Genomic DNA, 27,899 nt, shown 5'->3' on the forward strand with positions numbered 1-27,899 from the left:
TTTACGATCCCCCTGCCCCGACAGACATCATTCCACCCATTCATCTATTTAAAACACACATCAATCTATTCAATCTTCCATCAACACATCCATGGGGTCAGCTTTCCTTTTTACAGTAAGCGAAGGCCAGAGGTCCACTCCTCACACTGTATCCCTCTCTCCCTCCCTGACTCCACGACAGCTGTCAATTTGACAGTGAGAGGAAGAGGAAACAGAAGGCTACCACACCCTTACAGAAGCAGGTTTGAGCGTCCCCTTCTCTCAGACCATGGTGCTTCTCTCCATCTGTCAGTAGGTCAGCTGCCATTTCTACAGTTAATAGGAGAGGAAATAGAAGGCTTTCACAGTCCACACCCTACCGTGGCAGGTTTAAGCGTAGTCAGAATTTGCATGCTCTCTCTCCCTCTCCCAGTATCTCTCTCACTGCCTCACTCTCTCGCTCTGTCAATATGTCAGCTGCCATTTTTACCATGAGGAAATAAAAGTCTTCCACACCCTTTGGTAGCAGGTTTCAATGCCCTCACTCCCTTTCTCCACCATGTCAGCTGTCATTTGTACAGCGACAAGACAGAATGCGTCCATATACCATATACCCTTTGCTCTCCAACTCCCTCTCTTTCTGTCCACTACATCAGCTGTCATTCCTACAGTCTTTAGTAGCAGGTATCAGTGTACAGTCAGAATGTGCATGTCTTTCACTCACTACCTCAACTCCCCTCCGTCTCTCACTCCCTCTCTCGGTGTCCACCATGTCAGCTGTCATTCTTATGCACTTTAGTAGCAGCTATCAGTATCCACTGTACAGTCAGAATTTACAGAATGGCGCCCATACCGTGAATACCAATTGGTGAATTCCTATGACTGCACTGAACCCTTTAGAGTCCAGGCAGGCAGACCCGGACACACCAATCAACCACCAACAGCTGTGTCTGGGGTTCTGAATTGCATGAGAAAAGGGTTGGCAACAACTGGAAATACTTCACTGTGTATCGTGTTAACCTCTCCATCCCTTCCTCAATCATTCTTTCTATGTCCATCATCACTCCCTTCTCCCTCTCTTTCGGTCTGTCTGCGTGTTCACTCGCTTGTACTGGGGCCCATTCAGTTGTTCCAATGGCTTGTATCCACCTGTTCTACTCTTTCGTTTAAACTATTTTCCTCCCAAACTATAGGACTTGAACCACCATTTTATTTTCCATCTTTTGGCCTACTTTCTGTAGCCTGATCTATTGCAAATGCTGAAACAAAGCATTTAGAGGAAATGCGGTCAAATGGCACATTGTGCCTGCATTGATACAGTTAGGACCAATTTCATGATTCAAAGTACTAAAAACATGCTACTGTCGCATGTGCTGCTAACAACAGAAGTGAGCCTCTTGAACCACCGCGTTCCATACTGTCACATTAACCAGTTGCATAATTCTGAACACTGAAAACATGCCACTGTAACAGCGTGGTGAGTCATCAACAGCTACAGTATCTTTCCCTTTGTGTCAGCCGAGCCACGAAGCTGCCAAGGTTTCGCATAGTTATGACCACTGTTTTCTCTCGACACAAAGGAGACCATTGGTGGAAGAAAGGCAGCATATTGCTACAAACTGAACAATGTAAAAAAAAAAAAATCCCGTTCCTCGTGTGTTTTCTTGGACCGGCAAGGCATTCCTCTCAGGGAATTTCTCCTTCCATCAGCACCTAAGTGCGGTAACGTTTATATTACACACACACACACACACACACACCTCTATTTTACCACCACCTTTCCCTTTCTGAAGGAGAGAGCAAATCAGAGACCTAGCTTCTTTTTTTTTACACAAGATACTGAGAAGAAGAAACCGTCAGCTTGTACAAAGCATTTTTCACAGACATAATAAAACATGTAAGATGGACTGAATAGTGCCTAATGTAGACATTCAGGGTTCCTTTCTGTTTCTTATAGAGTTCACTTACAAAGGTTATAGTAAAGTGAAGTAGTGGATTGAGCTATAAAAATAACCCTGTTATTTATTGGTCTTTCCGTGCTGTTTTCTCCAGGGGAAGTAGAACAGGAAGAGAGAGAAACAAACCTAGCTTCCGAGAGCGAGAGAGGAAAAAGAGAGAGAGAGCGAGAGGAGTGCAGAGAAAGAAAGAGCGAAAGGAAAGAGAGCAGAGAAAGAGCGAGGGAGAGTGAGAGAAAGAGAGCAGAGAGTGTTAAAGGCCTCAACCCACTGTCAGGGAGAAAGATTTCATTCATTCGCCTCCGACAAACACCGCCATTCTGTGCTCTCTCCTTTCTCTCTTGGCCTTTCTTGCTCCCCTCTCCTCCTCCTCTTTCTCTTCCTCCCCCCATAGCTCCCCGCTATTGATGTGTGAACCCAGTGAATGGGCAAATAGCAGTTCGCATCGCTGTGATCTGGTGGCGCTCACACCCACCCACTCCATGGCCTAAAGAGGAGCTTGTTGGAGCGAGACCACCGCAGCTCTCAAGCAGCAGAAATAGGTCTCTGGAGCCATGACGTGCCAGACGGCTCTCCATCACATTGACCAGTTTCCTGATTCACAACGGTGGAAACATGTCCCTGTAGCATCAAGCCACCCACCCATTTCCAGAGCCCTGGAGGTGGCGAGGAACTTACTGGAGCGAGATCACAGCTCTGTCAGCCTGAACAAGACATCTATCCGCAGCAAGAGGCCCGATTACTTTCTGCCCCTAAGAACTGATTTAGGACCTGTGATTATCACCAACATAGACCCAAGTTGAACAATTAACCTACACAGTAAACTGACCCTGGACTAGTTGCCATGCAAATAGAGTAACAAGCTAACCACATGTATTTCAATAGGTCTAGATGTGTTCTCACCATGGGTGTTATGACTAAATGTGTGGCTGTTACAAATTTTGTTAAGGTGCTACAACAGAATGTGGCTCCCATCTCTTCTACTGTGGAATGTTCCAGAATGCAGACCTTGTTAAGTAATGAACAGGGGAAGGGTGGAGCTCATTAAACAGACTTGTTTTCTGTTCCTCCCCAGATTAAAATAGAACTTGGAGCCTCTTTCTCCACAAATAAACTACGCCCGCGGGGAATGTTGCGTGTTGAAACCGTCGCAACCTTTACCGCAATAGACTGTGTAAATAGTGACACCTATTCAAATGAAGCAGTTTTATTTAGTTGTGTTAGTCACTATTATTTTTATACAGAGCTGTAAGACGGCCTTATTAAGAGGGCTATTAGGAGTGGTGAGTAAAATGTGTAGGCAAAGGGATTGCCCAATTTAGAGCACCGCTTCTGATAGGGATGGTGTGCTTTCTTTAAAGAAGTGTTCATAGTGCAATTTCATTTATAGCACAATTATGCACAAGATATTTAGCTCAAGGGTAAAATGAGCATGTAAAGTAAGCAGCGTTTTTAAAGACAGTTTGCACAGAGAGCAATGGAACATCGAGGCTGCTAGAAAAATAGTGGGAACAGAACAGTGCCTTGGTGCACACCTAATATAATAATAATAATAATAATAATAATAATAATATGCCATTTAGCAGACTCTTTTATCCAAAGTGACTTACAGTCATGTGTGCATACATTGTTACGTATGGGTGGTCCCGGGAATCGAACCCACTACCCTGGCGTTACAAGCGCCATGCTCTACCAACTGAGCTACAGAGGACCACAATATACACTACATTGTATAGAATAACAGGGACATTGCAGGGGAAGACGGCCAAGTGCTAGATAACAATCAATCCCATGATGTAGGGCACAAGAGAATGTTTTAGTAGCAGGGCACTAGGACAGAAGGCATAGCAGTCATATTAGGTGCGAGATATAGAGGGGCAAGATAGACATATAGACATTGAAGGTCAAACTGAAGAAGTAATCAGTGTGCAGAGAGAGGGTAGGACTGAAGAGGGTGAGTAATGACCATAGAGAGAGTTAGAGGCAGAGAATCAGAGAGCATAGTTTTGTCCTCAGAGAAGAGTGGGGGGTAGCGAGAAAAAGACAGAGAGAGAGAGAGACCGAGCGAGAGAGACCGAGCGAGAGCGAGACCGAGAGAGAGAGAGAGACCGAGAGAGAGAGAGACCGAGAGACCGAGAGAGAGCGAGACCGAGAGAGAGAGAGAGAGAGAGAGAGAGAGACCGAGAGACCGAGAGAGAGAGATAGAGACACACAACTCACTACACAGAGGTGCTACCTAATGGCTACTGATGACAGGCAATTAGGTAGCAGCTCAGCAGCATCTCAGGGCCTCCCAGAGCTGCTGTCCCTCGGCTGTTGGGACTTCCCCTGAGACAACAGAGGTGAGAGGTCACAGATACCACGCTAAGGTGTGAGAGGTCAAAGGGCATCTAAGGAGGAAGCCTAGAAGAAGCCTCCTGATGCCTTAGATGTTTCCTCAAAGGTTGCCTCTTCACTTAGCTCCTCCCTCCATTGCCATTTGAAATATCATTAGATCAAAGGGAAACATGAAAGATCTCAGTATTGATGTAACAGATATCAATAATATCAAATCTGAGTTTAAATGCAATTTGGTAAAGAGTTGCCTTCAAATCCTATTTGAATATTTTCAGTAATGCAATGCTAGTTTTATTCCATGGTGACAAAAGTATTTAACGGATTAGCCTACAATCTCCTCTACTATCTCTGTTCCATCTTGTCGTTGCTCTGTTATTAAATGTCAGACAGTGTTCTATATCCTGGTTAGTTACTGGATACATACGCCTATTGCAGCCAAGAGGTGTGGAGAATATTGCAGCCAAGAGGTGAGGTGAACATTTGGCATGTGGATCCAAAGGTGGCGATCATGTGAGATCTAAGCAATCCCAGGCATGGCTATATCTATGGCTCATTAACTGGACATGATAGGCACCATCTGCTTGTACCTGCGACAGACATTCCGTCTGTAGTCTCTCTCTCTTCTAATCTGCCTATGAACTTTTAATCTCCAGAAGCACTCTGTGTGGGTGTGTGTGTGTGTGTGTGTGTGTGTGTGTGTGTGTGCACGCATATTCTAGCATATTTACATTGAGCTTCAGGAAAGAAAATCCAGGTGTGCGTTCTACCAAAGCAGATGTATGGAGCGTCTGCCTAATCTGTCCGACACAGAGAGACAGACACGCCTCAACATGTTCTGCACTATCACTGTCTGTCAGTCTCTGTCGCAGGTACAAGCAGATGGCGCCTATCATGTCCAGTCAATGCCCACAAACCCAAAATCAGCCAACAAAACCAACACTAACTGACAAATCCACAAAAATATGCATTAAAAACATACACAGGTAACTTCCAAAATTAAGGAAACACCAACATAAAGTGTCTTAATACGGCGTTGGGCCAGTACGAGCCGCCAGAACAGCTTCAATGCGCCTTGGCATCGATTCTACAAGCGTCTGGAACTCTATAAAACACTGTATCAGGCACCACTCCAGAATCTCCCATAAGTGTTCAATTGGGTTGAAATTTGGTGACAGACACACACCATTTAAACCCACTATGCTCCTTTGGAGACCCCTCTTTCAAAGTCACTGATATCTATTCTTCTAGCCATGGTAGCCAAAATAATGGGCAACTGGGCATTTTTTCAAGGTTGAACCACACCTGTGTGGAAGCACCTACTCATTTGCTCGAGTGATTCCTTTATTTTGGCAGTTACCTGTAGGACCACATAATAAATGTAGGCTATCCCAAAGCCAAAATGCTAACCAAAATCACTAACAGGCAAATTTACCCCCCATGAAATGACCTAGTTTTTAGACAACCACATACCACTGAAATAAGGACAGTCTGTTACAGCCAAACTAAATCAATATTCATAGCTATTTAAAAATAGCTCCACTTCCAGAAGACACCGAACCGAAGGCCCATCGGTCTGTGTTAGCCAGAGGTTAGCCTAGCAGCTAGCAGCTAGCTGTACGACGCCCAGCCAAGCCAGTTTCTCTGATGAAGTAAATAAGACTCCAAATTCAATAGGATTTAGAAATGTTATAACACGAGGTGATAAGAGGACGCTAGATGGGGATGTTTATGAAACAACCGACTTGAGGGTGTAGCAACAAAAAAGAAAGGGTTGAAAAACACATCCATGCCACCACATGCCAGAATGCATAGATCATGAGTGCTTCCTGATGCAAACAATGCACCGATTTGGACTCAGACGCATGGCCCGTTTGAACGTTTTTTTCTCTTTGAAGCCTATGGGGCACACCTGTTATCCTAGCAGCGTGGAATGTAAAGATGAAGTTGAAGGGCTTGATTCTCTCTACATTTTCAGACTACATAACATGAGGCTTCTCTAATCTTACCGTTTCTCAACTTCATCACTCCATCTTTCTCTTTCTCCTCAATCTTCCTCCTATTCCTTATCATCATCACCACCACCACCAACACCACTTTGATCAGACTATATTACCATACTGTCTCACTGCAAACTTTCTCATTACTTTCGGAAAGTAAAATCCTATCTAAGTCAATTATTTCCCAATTTACAATAGAGATATACTGTACTAGCATTCATTTAGTTATTCACATGCAATGCAGAGGAGGATAAAACTGGGCGATAAACTGAAGCAAAGACAGCTGTTGGTGCAGTTCCGTGATAGACGTCTCTGCATGGAGGGAACAGTTTTCATCAGCTTAGCTGCACTGTAAACATGGGGTTTGGGAGGACCAACATGAGGGCAATTTGACTGAGCTGTGGAAGCTGTGCTGTGTGTGTGTTGTGCTTGTGAGTATGTGCATGCACAGTCTGCATGTTAGCCTGTTTGTGTGCAGAGTGTGTGCCTGCCTGTTAGACGGTGTTTCGTTTTAGTTCCAATCGACACTGCATCTTTAAGAGCGATAGAACTTGGCTTCCACTTCCTCTCCTCCCTCCCTGTCATTTCAGGAATGTTTCCCCAGCCCTGCGTCTCTCACTCTGTTCTGCTGTGTCACCGCTGCATGACGGAGGCCTGCTAGCACACTACAGTCACTGTACTCATGCAGACCTGACACAGACACTCCATTTATAGAAGCACTCTAAGACACTCCTGGAAATACCACATACCGTTCACATATAGAATGGCTGAGGACGATTCTAAAAGTTACTCAATCACACTTACGCATAGAGACGTACACGGATTCACAGATTCTTAAAAAAGGCACCATCTATACAGTACTCTGTCCCTGTGCTGACAAGACAAAGCACAAACATAACCAACCTGAAACAAAGCATGCACAAAAAGACAAATGCACCAACTTGAAAAATATGATAATATTTGGAGAACAAGGTTCTACCACTTACTCATAACTCTAGACCACGCATGTGCACGCGCACACAGACACACACACACACACACACACACACACAGACACACAACTCATCCCACCAGACTGCAGAGCTCATTGATCCTCCTCCTGCCTCCTGAGGGGAGCGTCAACAACAGAGGGCTTTACTACACCCCCTCCATTCAACCCTCTATTCCCATCTCATCACTTTTCTCCACCCCATGCCACATCCTCTACCTCTCTCGCTCCATCATTCCATCCCCACCTACTTTTCTCTTTCCTCCCATCCTCCCTCATCCCACCCGCTCGCCCCTCACACCTATAAGTGCTGGGTTTCCCCATCCTTCCAGCCCGCTATCCTGCCTCTTGGCATGGCATTGTTTTAGAGTGCTGATTAAAACGCTTGGATTAAGGAGGGAGAGGCTGAGTGAGGGAACGACAGATTAGGAAGGGAGAGAGAGGGGGATTGTAAAAAGAGGACCAGCTAACCCGGTCGCACATGGGGTGCTTTTAATGCTACAGGGCATTTCCACGTAAAGGACCCATGAGCACCAACGTGTGAAGTTCATAGGAGCATATCAAATTGGGTGTCAAATGAAAGATAATAATCTATTTTTGAGAAATGAAGGTCTAGATATATTATTCAACCATTTTCCATATAAAACAATTAGGCATAAGTAAAGGCTCAGATTTATGGATAAACAGATGGAAAAGTGGTCTTAGAAAAAGTCTTAAAAAGGTATCAGAAATGCATTAAAAACACAATGTTGACATAAAGACCCCTGCCAACTAATATCAACACATATTTAGTTTGAGAAATTGTTTACCTTCTGTAAATTTTAGAAATATTGGCTTGTGCCTTGTAATTCCGTTCCAAAAACCCCCACATATCTTTCAGATATTTTCTAATCTCTCCCCCTCATGAGGAGGGAGGATAATGAAAGTTCACAGAAGTAACAAGTAAAGTTTGTGAATTTACTGATATCAATTTTGTTTATGAATTATTAATTGATTAAAACCTTAATTCTGTTACCAAATTGGTAACGGAATTACCACCCGCCCAAAAACAAAAATCAGTAACGGAATTACTGCAACTGAATTGGCTACAATCAGAGATCATAAGTCACTAACAACGGTTGGGTCACCTGCTACTGTGATCCCTTCCACTGGCATACTGTTATGTTCAGCTGAAAACTGTTTTCTTTCTCTTTCTGTCATCTGGTGCTCAAACCAAGAGTGTTAAAACAGTCTGGACAACCCCCTTCCTCTCGCTCTCTCTCTGCTTTTCTCTCAAACTCTCCAGTTGTCACCACCAGCTCTTACTGACACCTACTCATGAGTCCCCTCTTTCCATTTACTTTACCCAGCATCCTTACCCACTGCGCGTCGACCGACACCGGACTTCCATGGCAGTTAAAAAGTAGTAAAAAAAAATTGGTCAGTCCACCCTGGCCTTGATGTTAATGTCCACAGATGGACCAGACTGGACCAAGTCTTGAACCTATCATAGACTTATGTTTTACAAGTTTGGATATCACAGAAAGTACAGTGAGTAGAGTACAGTCCAATACGGTAAAGAATATAGTACAGTACAGTTTATTGTAATGTACTATACTCTACTGAACTGTACTCTACCCTACTCTGCTGTGCTGTATCGTACTGCGATCTGCTGTGCTGCTCTGTGATGTCCAAACTTGTGAAACATGAGAAGAATAACATTCATATCTGTATAGTACAGATCAGGGACTCACGATGTAATTCCGTTACCGGGTGTAAATCCACTTCACTTACTGTTGTTCAATAACCAAAATAGATTTTTTCAAACTCAAGGTCCCATGTCATAGCTGACACCCAATTATTTCTGCAGACATCTTTGAATCTTAATTCGGAGTAGATATTTAACAGAGAATTGGGGAAACTTGCATAAAAACTTGAGGGAGATTTAACTGTAAATCCGTTATCAAAGTTCTTCCACTAAATTCGTTTTTGTAAATGTTTGTGGAAATTGTTAAAAGTTGTCCTATGCATAGAGTTGCATGGTTTGTTAAACTTTGAAACCATGTTTTTTGCATGGCATACATTTTAAAGTGAAAGAAATGGCAGATTATATTCATAGGTACAACAGCCATGTGTGTTTGTAGAGGGATGTCCTTCCATTAAAAGAGCACAAAGCAGCCTAAAGGGATTTTAGCTAACATTGCTTTTAGCCAACGTAGCTACAGTGAGGGAAAAAAGTATTTGATCCCCTGCTGATTTTGTACGTTTGCCCACTGATAAAGAAATTATCAGTCTATAATTTTAATGGTAGGTTTATTTGAACAGTGAGAGACAGAATAACAACAAAATAATCCAGAAAAACGCATGTCAAAAATGTTATAAATTGATTTGCATTTTAAATGGAGGGAAATAAGTACTTGACCCCCTCTCAATCAGAAAGATTTCTGGCTCCCAGGTGTCTTTTATACAGGTAACGAGCTGAGATTAGGAGCACACTCTTAAAGGGAGTGCTCCTAATCTCAGTTTGTTACCTGTATAAAAGACACCTGACCACAGAAGCAATCAATCAGATTCCAAACTCTGCACCATGGCCAAGACCAAGGAGCTCTCCGAGGATGTCAGGGACAAGATTGTAGACCTACACAAGGCTGGAATGGGCTACAAGACCATCGCCAAGCAGCTTGGTGAGAAGGTGACAACAGTTGGTGCGATTATTCGCAAATGGAAGAAACACAAAATAACTGTCAATCTCCCTCGGCCTGGGGCTCCATGCAAGATCTCAACTCGTGGAGTTGCAATGATCATGACAATGGTGAGGAATCAGCCCAGAACTACACGGGAGGATCTTGTCAATGATCTCAAGGCAGCTGGGACCATAGTCACCAAGAAAACAATTAGTAACACACTACACCGTGAAGGACTGAAATCCTGCAGCGCCCGCAAGGTCCCCCTGCTCAAGAAAGCACATATACAGGGCCGTCTGAAGTTTGCCAATGAACATCTGAATGATTCAGAGGAGAACTGGGTGAAAGTGTTGTGGTCAGATGAGACCAAAATAGAGCTCTTTGGCATCAACTCAACTCGCCATGTTTGGAGGAGGAGGAATGCTGCCTATGACCCCAAGAACACCATCCCCACCGTCAAACATGGAGGTGGAAACATTATGCTTTGGGGGTGTTTTTCTGCTAAGGGGACAGGACAACTTCACCGCATCAAAGGGACGATGGACGGGCCATGTACCATCAAATCTTGGGTGAGAACCTCCTTCCCTCAGCCAGGGCAATGAAAATGGGTCGTGGATGGGTATTCCAGCATGACAATGACCCAAAACACACGGCCAAGGCAACAAAGGAGTGGCTCAAGAAGAAGCACATTAAGGTCCTGGAGTGGCCTAGCCAGTCTCCAGACCTTAATCCCATAGAAAATCTGTGGAGGGAGCTGAAGGTTCGAGTTGCCAAATGTCAGCCTCGAAACCTTAAGGACCTGGAGAAGATCTGCAAAGAGGAGTGGAACAAAACCCTCCTGGATTTTTTGGTTGTTATTCTGTCTCTCACTGTTCAAATAAACCTACCATTAAAATTATAGACTGATCATGTCTTTGTCAGTGGGCAAACGTACAAAATCAGCAGGGGATCAAATACTTGTTTCCCTCACTGTATATGCTAATAAAGCTTGAGCTAACAATTGATAGCTAATAGCCCAGCGATATAGGTCTGTCTCTGTCATTCAAAACACTCTCCTTCAGCTGCCATTGAGCGGGACCGTGTGTGTGCTGCTCTGCTGTGACCCTGATTCTCCATGGCCTTAATAGCCTCTGTCTATCTCCCAGTAGCAGCTCACCCTGAACCTTGCGCCTCCACCTCCCTCAGTCTTTCCAACAGCATCTCTGATTCATTTTCTCACTCCTCTTAGTAGAGAGGTAGAGAGAGAGGGAGAGAGGGAGAGAGGGAGAGAGGGAGAGAGAGAGAGAGAGAGAGAGAGAGAGAGAGAGACAGGTGGCATGCCTACTTGAAGGATCTGAGCAGACGGTATGATGCCATGCAGACATGCTTAAACCACACAGCCTGGTAGGCACCCAGCGTGGAACGGAGCACTACATTGCACTCCTGGCTCTGTGGGCAAAGCTATGTGATTATAGAGGGGGCAGAGAGAGACAACAACCCCCCCCCCACAGATTAACTCTTACACACACACACAAATACAATGTTTGCATGGGCACGCAGTTCTAGGGCCGGGACGATACATGTTTTGCAATTGTTTTTCCATGGCTAAAATGAAAACACGAAGCAGACCAACCTCTTTGGTCCTTTAAAAACCTGCTGTATGTAAAATATTGTGTGCTATACCTTGGAAAATAAATCAATGTGACTCTTTATGACAACATAATGATGTTTGTTTCCAACATTACGGCTGTTTTCGTAAAGAAGTTAAACCGCTTCGTGTTTTGTTTCCTTGCCACGATACTAACGAGTATCGCGATACCGGCAATAACACGCACCAGCAGACACACTCTTAATGCACAGAGAAGCACACAGGTACACATTCACTCAAACAAACCCCTTAACAGACTAGCACAGCACACAGACAGACCATGCAAACAGAAACGCACATATCTTTACATACTGTACACCACCACCACAGAAGAAGAATCTATGTTACCTACTCTAGACCCACTGGCTTACAGAGCAGTAGTAGCGACCGCAGACAGGCAGGTCAAGTTGTGCAATCCATCACTAGGTCCACTGTCAGATGAGTCAGCCACCGTTTCATTACCACCACTTAGCAGCTAAATTGGTCATATCTAAACCACAGACATTCATTATGAGCACAGTTAAGAGACAGAGGCATTTCACCCAGTCTGTCTGATGGGAGGGAAAGGTGATCTGACATTGAAAGGAGATGTCTTTCTATGCTGGCTTTTAGAATAATCACTCTGTTTTGAAAGGGATCTTTAGTGGCTAAATGTTCAGAAAATGTGCTCGTAATGCTTAACCTATAGGTAGGTAGAGGTAGGGGAGGTGAGGTGTAGGTGATGATTTGGTAAAATCCTAACTATCGGGATTGGGCTACAATCCATTTTAAAATGGGGGAAATTCATGGAGATGTACTGCAACTCAATCAATTCATTTGAAATTGCCTATTCGCTTTATCAGCTTTTTCACCTTTCCTGAAACGAGCAAAATGAAATTTGCCCCAATTCCCCAAACCTGCAAACTACCACTCAAAATTAGACTCCATTCATTCACTCCTTCTCCCCTCCTCTATCTTCTCTATTTTCCTTTTCTCTCACATCCTTTTCCTGTAATTAGGGAGTCATGTTGCAGTCTCACTAAATATTCCCGTCTTCCCCCCCTCCTTCTCTGTAATCCGGGAATCAGCTTCCAATTCAGATCCTCCTCATTCAACACTTTCAAAACATCCCTTCTTTCTTTCAACACTCCGGGATTCTGTCTGGAGCTCCCTGTACTGTATCTGTCCCTTGTCTCACTGTTCCACCCTCTCTCTGACTGTATTATCCTCTACAGAACTGGAGCAATTATTATGCCTAAATCGAACATATTGTAGAAACTATGCCTTCGTGGAATTTTATCTCAAGTATATAACAGTAACATTCAATTATGATTAATGATTTACAGTGCCTTCGGAAAGTATTCAGACCCCTTGACTTTTTCCACTTTGTTAGGTTACAGCCTTATTCTAAAATGTATTTTTTCCCTCAATCTACACACAATACCCCATAGTGACGAAGCAAAAACAGGTTTTTATAAAATGTTTGCTAATTTATTAAAAATAAAAAAACTGAAATATCACATTTACATAAGTATTCAGACCCTTTAACTCAGTACTTTGTTGAAGCACCTTTGGCAGCAATTACAGCCTCAAGTATTTTTGGGTGTGACGCCACAAGCTTGGCACACCTGTATTTGTGGAGTTTCTCCCATTCTTCTCTGCAGATCCTTTCAAGCTCTGTCAGGATGGATGGGGAGCGTTGCTGCACAGCTATTTTCAGGTCTCTCCAGGGATGTTCAATCAGGTTCAAGTCTGGGCTCTGGCTGGGCCATTCAAGGACATTCAGAGACTTGTCCCGAAGCCACTCCTGCGTTGTCTTGGCTGTGTTCTTAGGGTCGTTGTCCTGTTGGAAGGTGAACCTTCACCCCAGTCTGAGGTCCTGAGCGCTCTGGAGCAGGTTTTCATCAAGGATCTCTCTGTACTTTGCTCCGTTCATCTTTGCCTCGATCCTGACTAGTCTCCCAGTACCCGCCGCTGAAAAACACCCCCACAGCATGATGCTGCCACCACCATGCTTCACTGTAGGGATGGTGCCAGGTTTCCTCCAGACGTGACATTTGGCATTCAGGCCAAAGAGTTCAATCTTGGTTTCATCAGACCAGATAATCTTGTTTCTCATGGTCTGAGAGTCTTTAGGTGCCTTTTGGCAAACTCCAAGCGGGCTGTCATGTGCCTTTTACTGAGGAGTGGCTTCTGTCTGGCCACTCTACCATAAAGGCCTGATTGGTGGAGTGCTGCAGAGATGGTTGTCCTTCTGGAAGGTTCTCCCATCTCCACAGAGGAACTCTGGAGCTTAGTCAGAGTGACCATCGGGTTCTTGGTCACCTCCCTGACCAAGGCCCTTCTCCCCCGATTGCTCAGTTTGGCCAGGCGGCCAGCTCTCGGAAGAGTCTTGGTGGTTCCAAACTTCTTCCATTTAAAGAACGATGGAGGCCACTGTGTTCTTGGAGACCTTCAATGCTGCAGAAATGTTTTGGTACCCTTCCCCAGATCTGTGCCTCAACACAATCCTGTCTCAGAGCTCTACAGACAATTCCTTCGACCTCACGGCTTGGTTTTTGCTCTGACATGCACTGTCAACTGTGGGACATTATATAGACAGGTGTGTACCTTTCCAAATCATGTCAAAATCAATTGAATTTACCACAGGTGGACTCTAATCAAGTTGTAGAAACATCAAGGATGATCAATGGAAACAGGATGCACCTCAGCTCAATTTCGAATCTCATAGCAATGGGTCTGAATACTTATGTATTTTTTTATAAATTTGCAAAAATTGAATACTTTCCGAAGGCACTGTAACTGTTTATTTGCATGCCTTGAGCCCACTTAGGGTTTGGGCCTAGGATAGCCTAGATGTACATTTCTATCAACAAACACTTGATTATTTCACTTAGGCCCCAAGGCGAGCAGACAACCTTGTTTGGAAAGCATGCTGCATGTGGGCCGTACTTGCAACAGAATGACAGAAGATAAGTGGAAGATCTTTAAGGCAAACAAAGTCACCTTTAGGACCTCACATCAATATGTCTCCCATATCGTTTATGTAATCTGATGCTAAAGTAGAGAACAACAAATGGAATAAGAGTATTTTATAAGACCTAGATTAACAAAGAAAGGTCAGGATTTAGAAATAACAAACATGTGAGCAATACAAATCTAATATCCAATATAAAAATAAGAATTCCATAAATGAATTACCAGTTTATAAAATGGAGATCGTTTTCAATCTTTCAATTTACCATTGCTTCATTACAAATTATAGGCCCTTGTAGAGAAAATATGTTGTTCCAATGGAAAATGATTAACCTGTATTGGCAGTGGCAATTAAATAAAATCTATTAAAATCGACAGAATATGTACGAGCGGTGGCAAGCGGAGATATGCACGCACGCAGGCACATGGCGGCAGGTAGCCTAGCGTTTAGAGTGTTGGGCCAGTAACCAAAAGGTTACTAGTTCGAATCCCTGAGCCGACAAGGTGAAATCACATCTGTCGATGTGCCCTTGAGCAAGGCACTTAACCCTTACTACTATGGCTGACCCTGTAAAACACATTTCACTGCACCTATCTGGTGTAGGTGACAATTAAACATTTCATGTTAATTGCTCCAGGGTCTTCGTTGATAATGGCAGACCCTGGCCGTGACCCCACTCTGAGGGTGTCTCATTCAATTGTACATGTGTGAAACAGGAAAAACATAGGCAGCCACCAAATTATTATTACAGAAACAAATGCAGAGACACACACACACACACACACACACACACACACACACACTGGCGTAGACATCACAGCCTGCAGGCAGTGATGTCTACGCCAGTGTGTGTGTGTGTGTGTGTGTGTGTGTGTGTCATTTTAGTCTCTCAATTAGGAGCAAAGCTTGTTAACAAAGCTGGAGCCCACAACAGATTACCACTACCGACCTAGTAAAGACAAGGAGAGACAGAGAGCGGGTGCGAGAGAGGGAGAGAGGGAAATAGCAGGAAGAGAGAGAGAGCGAGAAAGACAGATAAAGAGATGAGTCCTAGACTGAGAATGCCAGACGAGAGACGGCGAGGAGGGGGAAGGGAGGGCGAGAAAAAGGGAGGATGAGAGAGGAAAGACAAAGATGGCCACTCTAAAGGTAATGAGACATGACGAGTATGAAGAGGAGTGGAGCGAGTGAAAGAATACCACCAACCGTGTCTCTGAACACTGTGGCCCTAGCACACCAACAGAGAGCAGTTCTCTCATTGGAATGGCATGATGAACGCTTTATCAAGGAGTGAGGGGTGACTACTGTATTCTTAACACGTTCTCACTGATATATCCTACTACTGTTTGTGTGAGGGGTTTTCTTGTGATACTGCACTGTACATGTTTTTCTATGACCATGTAAAGCCAATGAAGCTGAAGTCCTTCAGTTACTAATGGGCAATAAAGGTTTTCAATCAATCATCACTAGCTATGTTTCCATTAACTTATGCAGTGATTTTTTGTCGACATTTAGAACGTTTGCATAGAAATGGTTCTCTGTAGCTCAATTGGTAGAGCACGGCGCTTGTAACGCCAGAGTAATGGGTTCGATCCCCGGGACCACCCATATGTAAAAATGTATGCACACATGACTAAGTCGCTTTGGATAAAAGCGTCTGCTAAATGGCATATTATTATTATTATTATTATTATTATAAAATAGATGCGGCAATTTCCTGCTAGGGTGAGTTTCCATTTAACTATCTTGTGTCGATCAAAACAGCTGGACATAATGCTGTCACACCTAAAAAAACGTGTTTCCATTACCCATTTAGGCAAATTATGCATTCATAAGTTGGCGACAGCCTGCATGCCCTCTCACCTATCGGTTTCATGTCTCAGGTAGCCTGCGAAAGCCAGCATGAATAGAATGCAATAATTGACTAAGTATCGCCACGGTCCGTGCCATGGTGAAACTTGCACACCTGTAGATCTGAAATAACTGAAAGGTGAAACTTGCCAGCCAACCAGAAAAGGAAGGTGAAGCAATTCAGGCATTCTTGAAAGTCAGGACAATCCTTGTCCTGCAAAGAAACATACTTTTTATAGTTGATAAAATAGATTTTGCAAGCAGTCGGTATTTAGAATTAAATGTGAGTTATGTGGTGACATCACGTGCGCCACATACCTTCAAAATTATTCGTCAATCATCATTTATTAGAAAAACTGTTTCAATCATCATTTGTCGCAATAAAGAAAGTTTGACAAAAGAAAAATCCACCCGTCGAACGGATAGAAGTGTTGTTGATCTTTTGAAAATGTCTCCTATATCTGCCGTTTCCATTACATATGTCGCAAGGGGACACATTTAAACCTAGCACGAAGCTCAATACACAACAACCTGATTTGGGCATTTGAGTCAATAGCAGGTGCACAAAAGCACTGGAATGTAGTGTAGAATGGGCTATTGTCCAAATGTTCATAATCTCCACATCGATGGTATAGGCTGCAACACAACGTGGTAAAAAGGTTCCTAAAGCTCATTTGGTTGCATGGTGCTTGCAACACTAAAGTTGCAGGTTTGAGTACCACATGGGCCATATACTGAAAATATGTATTAACTATAAGTGGCTTATACGCTTTGGATAAAAGCATCTGTTAAAATAAATAACCACATTATACTGTATCTCTATAAAGGAAAATTACCCATACATCTCTATATACCAAATATGCCCATACAAAGATCCCCACACACTATACCTAAGTGATGCATTCTTCTCTCCATGTTGAGGGCATTGGTCACAGTCACATAAGCACCAAAACGTCCCCCTCCGATTAGGCCAGTGGAGTAAATGGAAGGTGCCACGTCAAGCAGAGGAATGCTAAGAAGGAGTGGGCCGATCCACTGCGCTCCGGTCGGTGGGGGTGTCCTGGCTGACTTTTCATAGGGAGATACTGCGGTGTAGTAAAGTGGATGAATAAGATTAGGGCTGTCTCTGCGGGAGGGTCTGCCTGTGGGACGCCCCGTCGGGATCCCCACATATGAACCATTGGGACTGATTTGAAATGGCAAATCTGCCCACACCTAAAGCTTTCAGACACACACACACACACACAGAGTAGAAACATCCACACACAGACAGGCTCATAGACTGCAAACACACTGCGAAATGAATAACAGGCGCTGTCACGGAATGGCAAGCGTGATTAGTCTGACACGCATACACAATCAGGGCAGGGGTTAGCCCAATACTGGATACATCATCTGCTATTGGTTCAGGGTTCAAATTAATTTAGCTGGGATTTCCCCCTCATACTCTCAATGCATTCTTTCTGTGTGTGTGTACGTACGTGTACGTGTGCATGTGTGTATGACCTAACAATAGTGTGACCTGTGACAGCATGATAGCCGTGAAGTGACCTACTGTCCTGTCATGGCTGGATCAACCAAGAGTCACGAGCTGGAGGATTAAGAGTGAGTTTCTTCCTGGGACCGGGACCAACACCTCCAGTCACAGGCCATTGGCCAGCAGGTTCTCACAACTCTTAGTCACACAGTCACATAGAATGGTAAACAGCAGTACTGGACTGAGATATTCACTGACTGATCCAGAATCATACCGACTCTCATTCAATCCTCACCTAATCCATAGCCTGGTCCCAGATCCCAGTTCGTGATATCATTCCAAATCCTTGTCATTCCAAACATGACAAGGAGTGGCATGATGACACAGAAGGGTACCCAGGCTCCCTAAACCACACCTTTGGCCCATACAGAAACACTTGACTGGTGCATATAGGCATATCCTCAAGCCTGCACGCAGTAACCAAGACTCTGGATGCTATCATATTCAATCACGTTACCACAATAGAGTAGGTCAGAATGGGGCTTTAATCATGGCAAATACTGGGATAGACCTACTCAACATGCACAGAGAAAGCACAGTCTAGATGCACTTAGTCTTGCGTGTATCCAACGACTAGATGGTGTGACGGAATAGATGGCAGGTAGTAAACCCTTTCCCTCTTAACCACCGTCTTCTCCTCCAATCCCCCTCTCCTTGGAGAACAATCGATTCATCCAGGATGGAGACGGATGGATAGCATGTCAGGAGGACAGCATGATGGAGGGGTGTGGAGGAGGTGGTATAGATTTACCATGCAAACCGCCCTAGTGGCTCTCCTCCCGTTCAGAAAGAGACCTGCAAAGCGAATTATAATTCCCCTATAGCTTACCTCATCGTTATTCCCCTAAACACCTACGCTAATACTGCATATTGTTACAGACAGATGAGACAGACAGACAGAGAGACAATGTAAGTAGAGCTCTAGGGTCGGGGAGGGGAACACCAGTTCTGTGTGTGTGTTGCTAGGGACAGACAGGCAGAGCGGCTCTCCTGTGCATCCATCTGAAATCAATGCTCTCCAGGCCACAGTCCCACCATAGTGCTTTTAGCACAGGACTCCATGATTAATTCATTAACATGTTCTCTCCTCTCTCACTCTTTCCATCCCTCCCTCTCTCAGCAGCGATGCGCTTAACCCCCACCCCATCTCCCTTCATCTTGACATCTCTACCCTCTCCATTTGATACATACACATCCCCCTCCACTCACATCATAAAGACACATGTGTTGGCACAGTGCTGGCATAGAGGAGTGCTGTTGCAGAGGGTGTGTGTGTGTGTGTGTGAGACAGGAGCGGTCCAGAGGTCACAGTAGAGCCCGTCTCTCTGCTTCTCTGGCCTGATGGAGCCTCATTATCGATTCTGCTCAAGGCACCACTACAAGGGCCCTGCAGAGAGCAGACACACACACACCCTATAGGAGTACACATGTGCAGGAGCCTAGTAAGTGCCTAGATGTATATGGTTGACCCCCTCTTCCCTAAACATATACCATACACACACAGCGGGCGGTTCATTCCATCCAACCTTGAAAGATTGCATTTTCAACATAATGGAAAAAAAACTGACTGAGACTCAGAAACATTTCAATAATTACTCTAGGAGACCCCACATCCTCCAGCCAACATGGCATTAACATTCAAACATTGGGACTGAACTGTGGGGAAGCCACAGTCAGCCATCTCTGTTTCAATCTGGCCCAGTTCACAGACACACAGTCTTACAGTTATGAATGCAGGCCCTGTGCTGTGTTAGAGGAGGGAGGAACAGCACTGTTCATTACACACACACCAGCATTGATTATGTTTCCAAAAATCAGCTGGAGATCAGTTATGCAATGAGCCCTGAGGAGGAAGAGCCTAGAGAGAGAGAGACTGCTGAGAACAGGGAGTTTATTCCACTCAGAGAGAGAGCGAGACAGACAGAGAGAGAGAGCGAGACAGACAGAGAGAGAGCGAGACAGACAGAGAGAGAGAGCGAGACAGACAGAGAGAGAGAGCGAGACAGACAGAGAGAGAGCGAGACAGACAGAGAGAGAGAGCGAGACAGACAGACAGACAGCGAGACAGACAGACAGCGCGAGACAGACAGACAGAGCGCGAGACAGACAGACAGAGAGCGCGAGACAGACAGACAGAGAGCGAGCGAGAGACAGACAGACAGCGAGCGAGAGACAGAGACAGACAGCGAGCGAGAGACAGACAGAGAGCGAGCGAGAGACAGACAGAGAGCGAGCGAGAGACAGACAGAGAGCGAGCGAGAGACAGACGGAGAGAGAGCGAGAGACAGAGAGAGCGAGCGAGCGACAGGCAGACAGACAGAGAGCGAGCGAGCGACAGGCAGAGAGAGAGCGAGCGAGAGACAGGCAGAGAGAGAGCGAGCGAGACAGGCAGAGAGAGAGCGAGCGAGACAGGCAGAGAGAGAGCGAGCGAGACAGGCAGAGAGAGAGCGAGCGAGACAGGCAGAGAGAGAGCGAGCGAGACAGGCAGAGAGAGAGCGAGCGAGACAGGCAGAGAGAGAGCGAGCGAGACAGGCAGAGAGAGAGCGAGCGAGACAGGCAGAGAGAGAGCGAGCGAGACAGGCAGAGAGAGAGTGAGTGAGACAGGCAGGGAGAGAGCGAGCGAGACAGGCAGAGAGAGAGCGAGCGAGACAGACAGACACAGACAGACAGAGACACAGACAGAGAGAGACACAGAGAGAGACTGATGGCAAAATAACTGATATGTGAGGACGACTTTAAGTGTAAGAGAGGAGGAGAGAGCGCAAGAAAATGCATGTAAAAAGCCATAGAGATAGAATGATAGAGGGAGGAATGAGGGGTTGTGTTCATGCATGCCGCATTCTACCATGTGAGCAGAGGCAAACAGGAACCAGGGATTCGGGGAGGGAAACTAGGCCACGTGGAGAAAAACAAATCCAGCTGTAACGATCCAACCCCTCCATCCAAATCGTTAGTCTGCCTCAGTTCCTCCTCTCCCCTCTCAGTCTCTTTCCAGCAAACATTCGGTCAGTCCCAAGGTTACAGGTTCAATAACCAAAACCCATTATAGAACAATTTGGGACTTTCCGCACTTAACGCCAGTCAGTTACAGATCGAATGTTATGTTACAACCTCTTTTCCCAGAATGTTTCCCCAATTCACCCTTAATTCAAGTCCAGCCAGCTGAACTGACTGACTCTAAGTGGCATCGGTTTTCACAGGCCACCATAACATTCAGGTTTTCACAGGCCACCATAACATTCAGGTTTTCACAGGCCACCATAACATTCAGGTTTTCACAGGCCACCATAACATTCAGGTTTTCACAGGCCACCATAACATTCAGGTTTTCACAGGCCACCATAACATTCAAAGCACAGCTTAGATAGAGTTTAATGAAGCAGTGGAAAGACACAGGGTACTGTACATGTCTGCATGTGGCGAATCAGAGAGACAGGTAGAACAGGACTCGAACGACCGGTCACTTCCTGCATGCCATAAAAATGTAAATAGAATTGGGGACACCAGCTTCAGCACAACTCCAGAGGGGAAATACACATATTTCCTGATATTCTTCTGTCAGTTTCCACTCGCTGTCTCCATCAGAATATGCACAGTATGTGTGAGTGTGGGGTCTGGGACTGTGGAAGTTAAAATCTGTGTGAAGCCTGTGTCGCATTCTGTGAAGTGTGAGAGTCAAAAAGTGTGAATGTAGTGTGTGTGTGTGAGAGAGAGTGTGTGAGTGTGTGTGAGTGTGAGAGAGAGTGACTGCAGAGCAGAATAATATGAGGACTGTGGGGTGAAAAGGCTACAGGGAGGGAGCCCTTACCGTCCATCCCTCACTCCATGTCTGCTTAAAAGCGTAAACAACAAACAGGGCCTAGCTAGTAGTGATGGGGAAGGGAAATCAGTTATTATTTTGGACAACATTATATTGAAACTTTCACTCCAAGTATCGATTTGTAAAATATATATATATATATATATATATATATATATATATATATATATATATATATATATATATATATATATATATATATATATATATATATATATATATATATATATATATATATATATATATATATATATATTATTTATTTTTTGCTAGATAGCGTCAGCTAGCGCAAGTCTTCTTTTTAAATGGTGAGCCAACATATTTTTCATGCTTGCTAGGCACTCTGCAGTAGACATATAGTGAGCAATATGTTTGGAAAAACAAATCGCAATACATATCGTATTATGAGGTCCCTGGCAATTCCCAGGCTACTAGTAGCTATGGAAACAACACGCAAAGTCACAGCACAGAGCTGACATGAGTTGGCAGGCGAGCGGGCAAGAGGACACATTATTAATGGGTGGCAACAACAAGCCTGGATGGATGGAAACCCCACAGGTCAGGGAGGTTGTGGATCTGTCTTGTTGAACTGCACATAGAGACAGTCTGGAATGTTCCATTTAGGCTAAGCAATGTGGGGGGAACTAGAAGTGGTGGAACAAGAGGCCTGAAGTTAGGTCTCGAACTTCTCAACTAAATTGGACTTTTGCTGTGGTTTCCTTGCAAGCCTTCCTGCCTAGCTTTCCTCGGCTCATTTTTCCTAAACTTTAGGTGGAAACAAGTTTATAAAAATGTTTCTGTCTGTTACTTTTAGCTAGCCCCTGAAACGTGTGTCAGTCTTGGGCCACCTGGTCTCAGTAGTGTGTATGCCTGTCCAGTGTCCACTCACGCTTAAGTCACACGTGTGGGTGTCCATTTTATGATTCACATCCCTGTGCTTTTTCCTTGTGCTCAGCCAGTCATTTACTGGATATCCTGTCAATTGTTATTGAGAACCTGTCATCTCCCTGAAGAACACACAGTGGAACACACAAAAGCACACTCTACGGAATGATTTAAAACGGTATTATATAGCCTCCTCCAATTATAGTCAAGAGATGCTGTCAGCACCCGACTGAGTTCACATTTCCCACTCCTTTCTTCATGCAACTGCCACAAGTGACATGCAGTTGAAAAGCCCATCACACACGCATACACACAAGGGTGGGAAAGGGGCCATAGGGTCAAGTTCATTGCATAAACCACTTCTGCAGTCAGACCACCAGAAGGGATAGTAAACACAAAGCTATATGACCTCTATACAGTGTGTGTGTTCTATTGTGTACACTTCCTTTGGTATAGAAAGGACAAGATGTAAAGTATATTTGTGTTGACAGAAAACAGAGTCAAGCATCTAAAGGTTCTGGGTAGACTGAGGGCCTTGGCCCCCAAGGAGGATTCTACTACAGGTTACTTCAGGGCCTTTGCCTCCCACCAAGGTTTTAGTGTCTTTATTGGAAGAAATGACAAGGAAGTTTAACTAGGCATCAGTGTGACTCAACTATTCCAAGTTTGGTTACAATGTAAGCTAAAACAAGTTCAACATAGTAGCCACAGTTCAGTTCATTGGCTGTGAGGTGTTGACTATTTGTTTCAAAAAATAATATTGCCTGTTTCAGTTATATAATTCACTGTTACATTTATCAACATGAAACATAATGTTATGCGTTGCATTGGCAACTATTCTGTAATTGCTATCAGTAAATGTAGTTATACTTGCGGCCAATTAATTGCAGCAGGCTTTTAGCCTTTGCACATAAATTAATTCACTCGGCATTAACATGCCTGTCTGTCTGTGTCTGTGTGCATGCCGGAGCGCTAATGGATGTTGCCCAGCCCCACTGATTATAACAATGTTACCAAGTACTTCTTTATTGATGCAATGAGAAAACCTAGTGGCTGAACGACACACTGATATATTAGATGTATTCTTGACATAAAATCAGCTATTTCTGCCACTATACAAGCTCGCAATGAATGAGCAACATGTTGAAAGGCCACTCAAAATGGTTGTGTGTAGAAAAGCATTACGCCGCCCACACATGTTCAGCTCTGTGATTTTGTGGCTCATTTTGTCATTACCCATGTCAACACACCTTTCGCTCTTTGCCAATAATAATTGTAGGTCCTATCCTCCAAATAACTGTATGTTCCGTTGCCATTGCATAACTGCAACAACCTATTTTTAATATAACATTTTTCTCGCTGTTTCCGCCTCTGGAACATATAGTTATTGCGTTGTTTAACTACCTGAAGTTTCTTAAGAGGATGAAATAACTACTAATTACTTGTGCTCTCCCTACCCCACACACACACGCACTACTCCAACCCCAAACAGAGTCGCATTTCATTACAATAATCAATTATTTAAAAGGCCCCCTTTCATCTGGGCCCAAGCATCACAGATGTCACCAACGTCAATTGCCATTAACCCCCCTCCCTGCTTCCATCACGGTCAATTTCAGTAGAGGCATTCATTTTTAAAGCGGCTCTGTCATCCGGATTATAAAAGAGCAAGTCTCAATGCTGGTGGTAACATTGTTGAGCAGGTCCAAAAACTGGGTTGGTTTCAGGCTATGTAGCATTTTAGTTATTAAAACTAAGAACCATGTTTTAATGTGTGCAACCAAAGGGGACAAATTGTGGAACTAACTATTATGCACTATTTTCCCGTCTTGGGAACAATCTCAATGCACAACAGTGCATGTCATTTGGGTAAATTCTTTGACGTTAGCTGGCATGGGACTTTATAAAACTGCTTCTTTTGGCGTCTCGATGCCACAATATAACAGCAAGATCAGACTTGTAAAGTAAGCAGTTGGTTTGACTCAAAGAAACACAAAGTGCGCAGCGAGTGTAGCCTATTCATCAAAAAATGTAAACAATGAAACAATCCAGATTATGACATAGTCCCGCTGTCTCGCCGAAGATCAACTCAGGCCAGGGCCCACTCCTTTCTTCTTGTTCCTTACCTTTGTATCTCTCCAGAACATCTTCGTACGCCTGTGCGAATTCCTTTTCCTGGGAATGGTTGGTCGGCAGTAAACCCGGGATGAAGCCGGCCATGGTGCCTCTGTTACCGGTGGCCAGCAGCCTAATGGCCCACTCCAGCAGTAATCCAGGACGGTGGATCCGGGTCCTCTCCTCGCCAACACAGCTGTCAAATCCGTTTTGCCTTGAAAGCCACGGTGGATGTGCTGCTCCTCTCCGGTGTTTGCTTATGAATGTTGCGATTCGCAAGGCCAATTAATTGGTTGAAGCAAAAGTGAAGCGGCTCACTTGACAAGTCTAGTCATCCATAGTTTGCATGCAATATGTGTGAAAAAATAGCCAGCAGAAAGCTCCAACCTTGGTTTTATCCTATATAAAATAAATGTCTGTCTATGTGAATGTTATATCCTACCGATATTTAATTGAATATATCGACCCATTATTGTCCAATGTGTCCGCCAAACCGCAGGAGCATCGTTCGCCGTGTTCTTTGAACTCAACCCCTTCAGCTACCTTCCTACCCGGCGAATGTTTTTTATGTGTGTGCGTGAGCGCGCCCCTGAAGCGTGTCTGCGTAAAGGCAAGTGGGGGTCGTAGTGGGCTGGCTCATTCCGAAATCAGAAGAGAGGCTCCACTGAAATAGTATCTGGACGCCGGTTCGTATATCCCCTTTTGTCGATGTCTTTATTCAATGAAACCGATTTAGCTCCTCTGCGTGCTTCTTCCCAGCGCAATGGCCGCTTCTATAAAGTCACGGTTTGTATGCTGCGACTCTCCGCCTGCCTCTCTTCCTCCCTCTCTCTCCTCTCGCGCTCAGGTTTCTCTATTCTTCCTGCAGTGGCTGTCATCCATCCCTCTCTACCGGCCACGCCAGAAACCTACACCAGAGGAAATGTATCGCTGTAGGTCAATAGATGGCTGCCGTGGCACACATGTGCGTAAAGTAGGGTTGGAGCGCCCCTCGGTGGTATCCCGACCGGTGTAACGGCACCTCCTTTTACTTAAAAAGATGGCGTGTCCAGTAATCAGCTTTTAGGATAGTTGCTTTTGTCTTGGACTGAACCAATGCTGAGCCTGCCATCTAACGGCAATGGAATTTAATGCCATGCCAGTTGAGACCAGAAAAGGTCCACAGTTCCAACAACAATCCACACCCATCACAACCTTTCTTGCATGGAGACTAAAATCAAGATCGTAATTTAGGGCACTCCTATCCAATAAGTGCACACAATAAGGGGGCTGGCTGCACAGCTACCACCGCACATTATGTGTCAGGGTGCCACACCAGGACACACAGGTGAAGCCAATCATTCAATAAATACACAGAAACATCAATAGATATCAATGGGCTGGATCCATTGTCTCATATAATCTCAGGGTGATAAAGATCCATAACATCCCATAGGCCTAATCCTAGAAGTGGCTCATCTATAGCCTAGTATAATCAATGAAGGTAAGGGGATTTAGACAGGTGAGACTGATGTGTTGTGTCCGACATCCATAACATGGGAGGCTGTGTGTAGTAGACCTATGGGTGGGGCAGGACACGTCTGTGTGTATGGGGATCTCAGAAGTCCAGACAAACATGTCAGTAGAGGGATACCTGCCATAGAGCTTTCTCCAAGCCCTACCCTGACCAATACTGTACTGTCACAGTGCATCCTAGTCTGACCTGACATCAACCGGACATCATCTCTCCATAGCCATGAGCTGTTATGCATCATCAGCATTTCCTCAGTACTGTGAATAATATAGACATGACTAGTAGAAGAAGATCAACTTTATAATCCATCCGCAACTGATTGGTTCAGTCTGAATATTATGGAATACAAGAACATTACAAAATCAATAGGGATAAGAAATGATGAGAAATACTTATTTTTGTCCCCAACAGGTAGGAAGTGAGGCAAAGAGGGAGTGAGAAACGGAGAGAAATAAAGAGATGCTGAGTTCAGGCTAAATTATTCAGAGCAACTCCATGGAGATATTTTCTTTCTCTCATTCTTTTTTCTCAGACGTCTGTCAGTTTCTTACTGTCACCCCCCACTTCTTCTCTCTTTACAAACACACACACATCCAATTATCCACAGTCAGGAATGCTTTGCATGAATACAAACATACAAACTCACACAATGTAGCCCTTCAGCCATCAAACCTGGCAAGCAAACAGACACCACACACTGAGTCCAGTCGCACTGACTGAGTCTAGAGTTTCGGAAATGAAAGAAAAGCAGGACAGCGGATATTGTTGTTGACCGTCCATTGGCTCCCGCAGCAGTGCACACACACACACACACACACACACACACACACACACACATAGACACACACACATACTGTAAACACACACACACACAGATCACCACCAAAACAGACATATGATAGAGTAATATAGACAAAAAGAGTTGAGGAAGAGGTAATAGTGATGGGAATGAACTCAAGGAGGGTGATGTGACTCGGATGACATCCAGTTCACGTTATATCCGTAGATCCACTGACTGCTTGACCTCTGTTATCATTTTAAGGATGCAGTGTTTCTTCTTGTTGTATGTAGGCTATCCATTGATAGCTCCTGTACTTTGGAATACAGACACATAGCATAATCCTTTACAGGATATCTTTCCAGATGAACTTGGATTCACCCCAAATGGTTTGACATACAGTACTGTCTAATAAGATTCCCTCCATAAACAGTACTATCTTTACCATCATCAGATAATTAAAATAGCTGATACAGTCAAGACATAGGATATCCCACCAATCACATATATAGTGCCTTCAGAAAGTATTCACACCCCTTGACTTTTTCCACATTTTGTTGTGTTACATCATGGTTTAAATTGAGATTTTGTGTCACTGATCTACACACAATACCCCATGATGTCAAAGTGGAACTATGTTTTTAGAAATTTTTAGAAATTAATTACAAATGAAAAGCTGCAATGTCATGAGTCAATACATATTCAACTCTTTTGTTATGGCAAGCCTAAATAAGTTCTGGAGTAAACATGTGCTTAACAAGTCACATAGTAAGTTGCATAGACTCACTCTGTGTGCAATAATAGTGTGTAACTTGATTTTTAAATGACTACCCCATCTCTGTACCCCACACATACAATTATCTGTAAGGTCCCTCAGTCGAGCAGTGAATTTCAAGCA

General features: G+C 44.3%; 1 protein-coding gene across 1 annotated transcript in view; it reads right to left on the reverse strand.

Moving 5' to 3' along the window:
• macf1a (microtubule actin crosslinking factor 1a) overlaps positions 1 to 24,815 on the reverse strand; it is a gene marked incomplete at its 5' end in the record, with an annotated part of 244,075 nt that extends 219,260 nt beyond the window's left edge. The window contains one exon of the mRNA XM_084152246.1: positions 24,722 to 24,815. Coding sequence (XP_084008372.1) covers positions 24,722 to 24,815 — 94 coding nt within the window. The remainder of the gene's footprint in view (positions 1 to 24,721) is intronic.
• Between the last annotated feature and the right edge of the window lie 3,084 nt (positions 24,816 to 27,899).

Source organism: Coregonus lavaretus, assembly GCF_964263955.1.
Source record: "Coregonus lavaretus genome assembly, chromosome: 3".
Lineage (NCBI taxonomy): Eukaryota > Metazoa > Chordata > Actinopteri > Salmoniformes > Salmonidae > Coregonus > Coregonus lavaretus.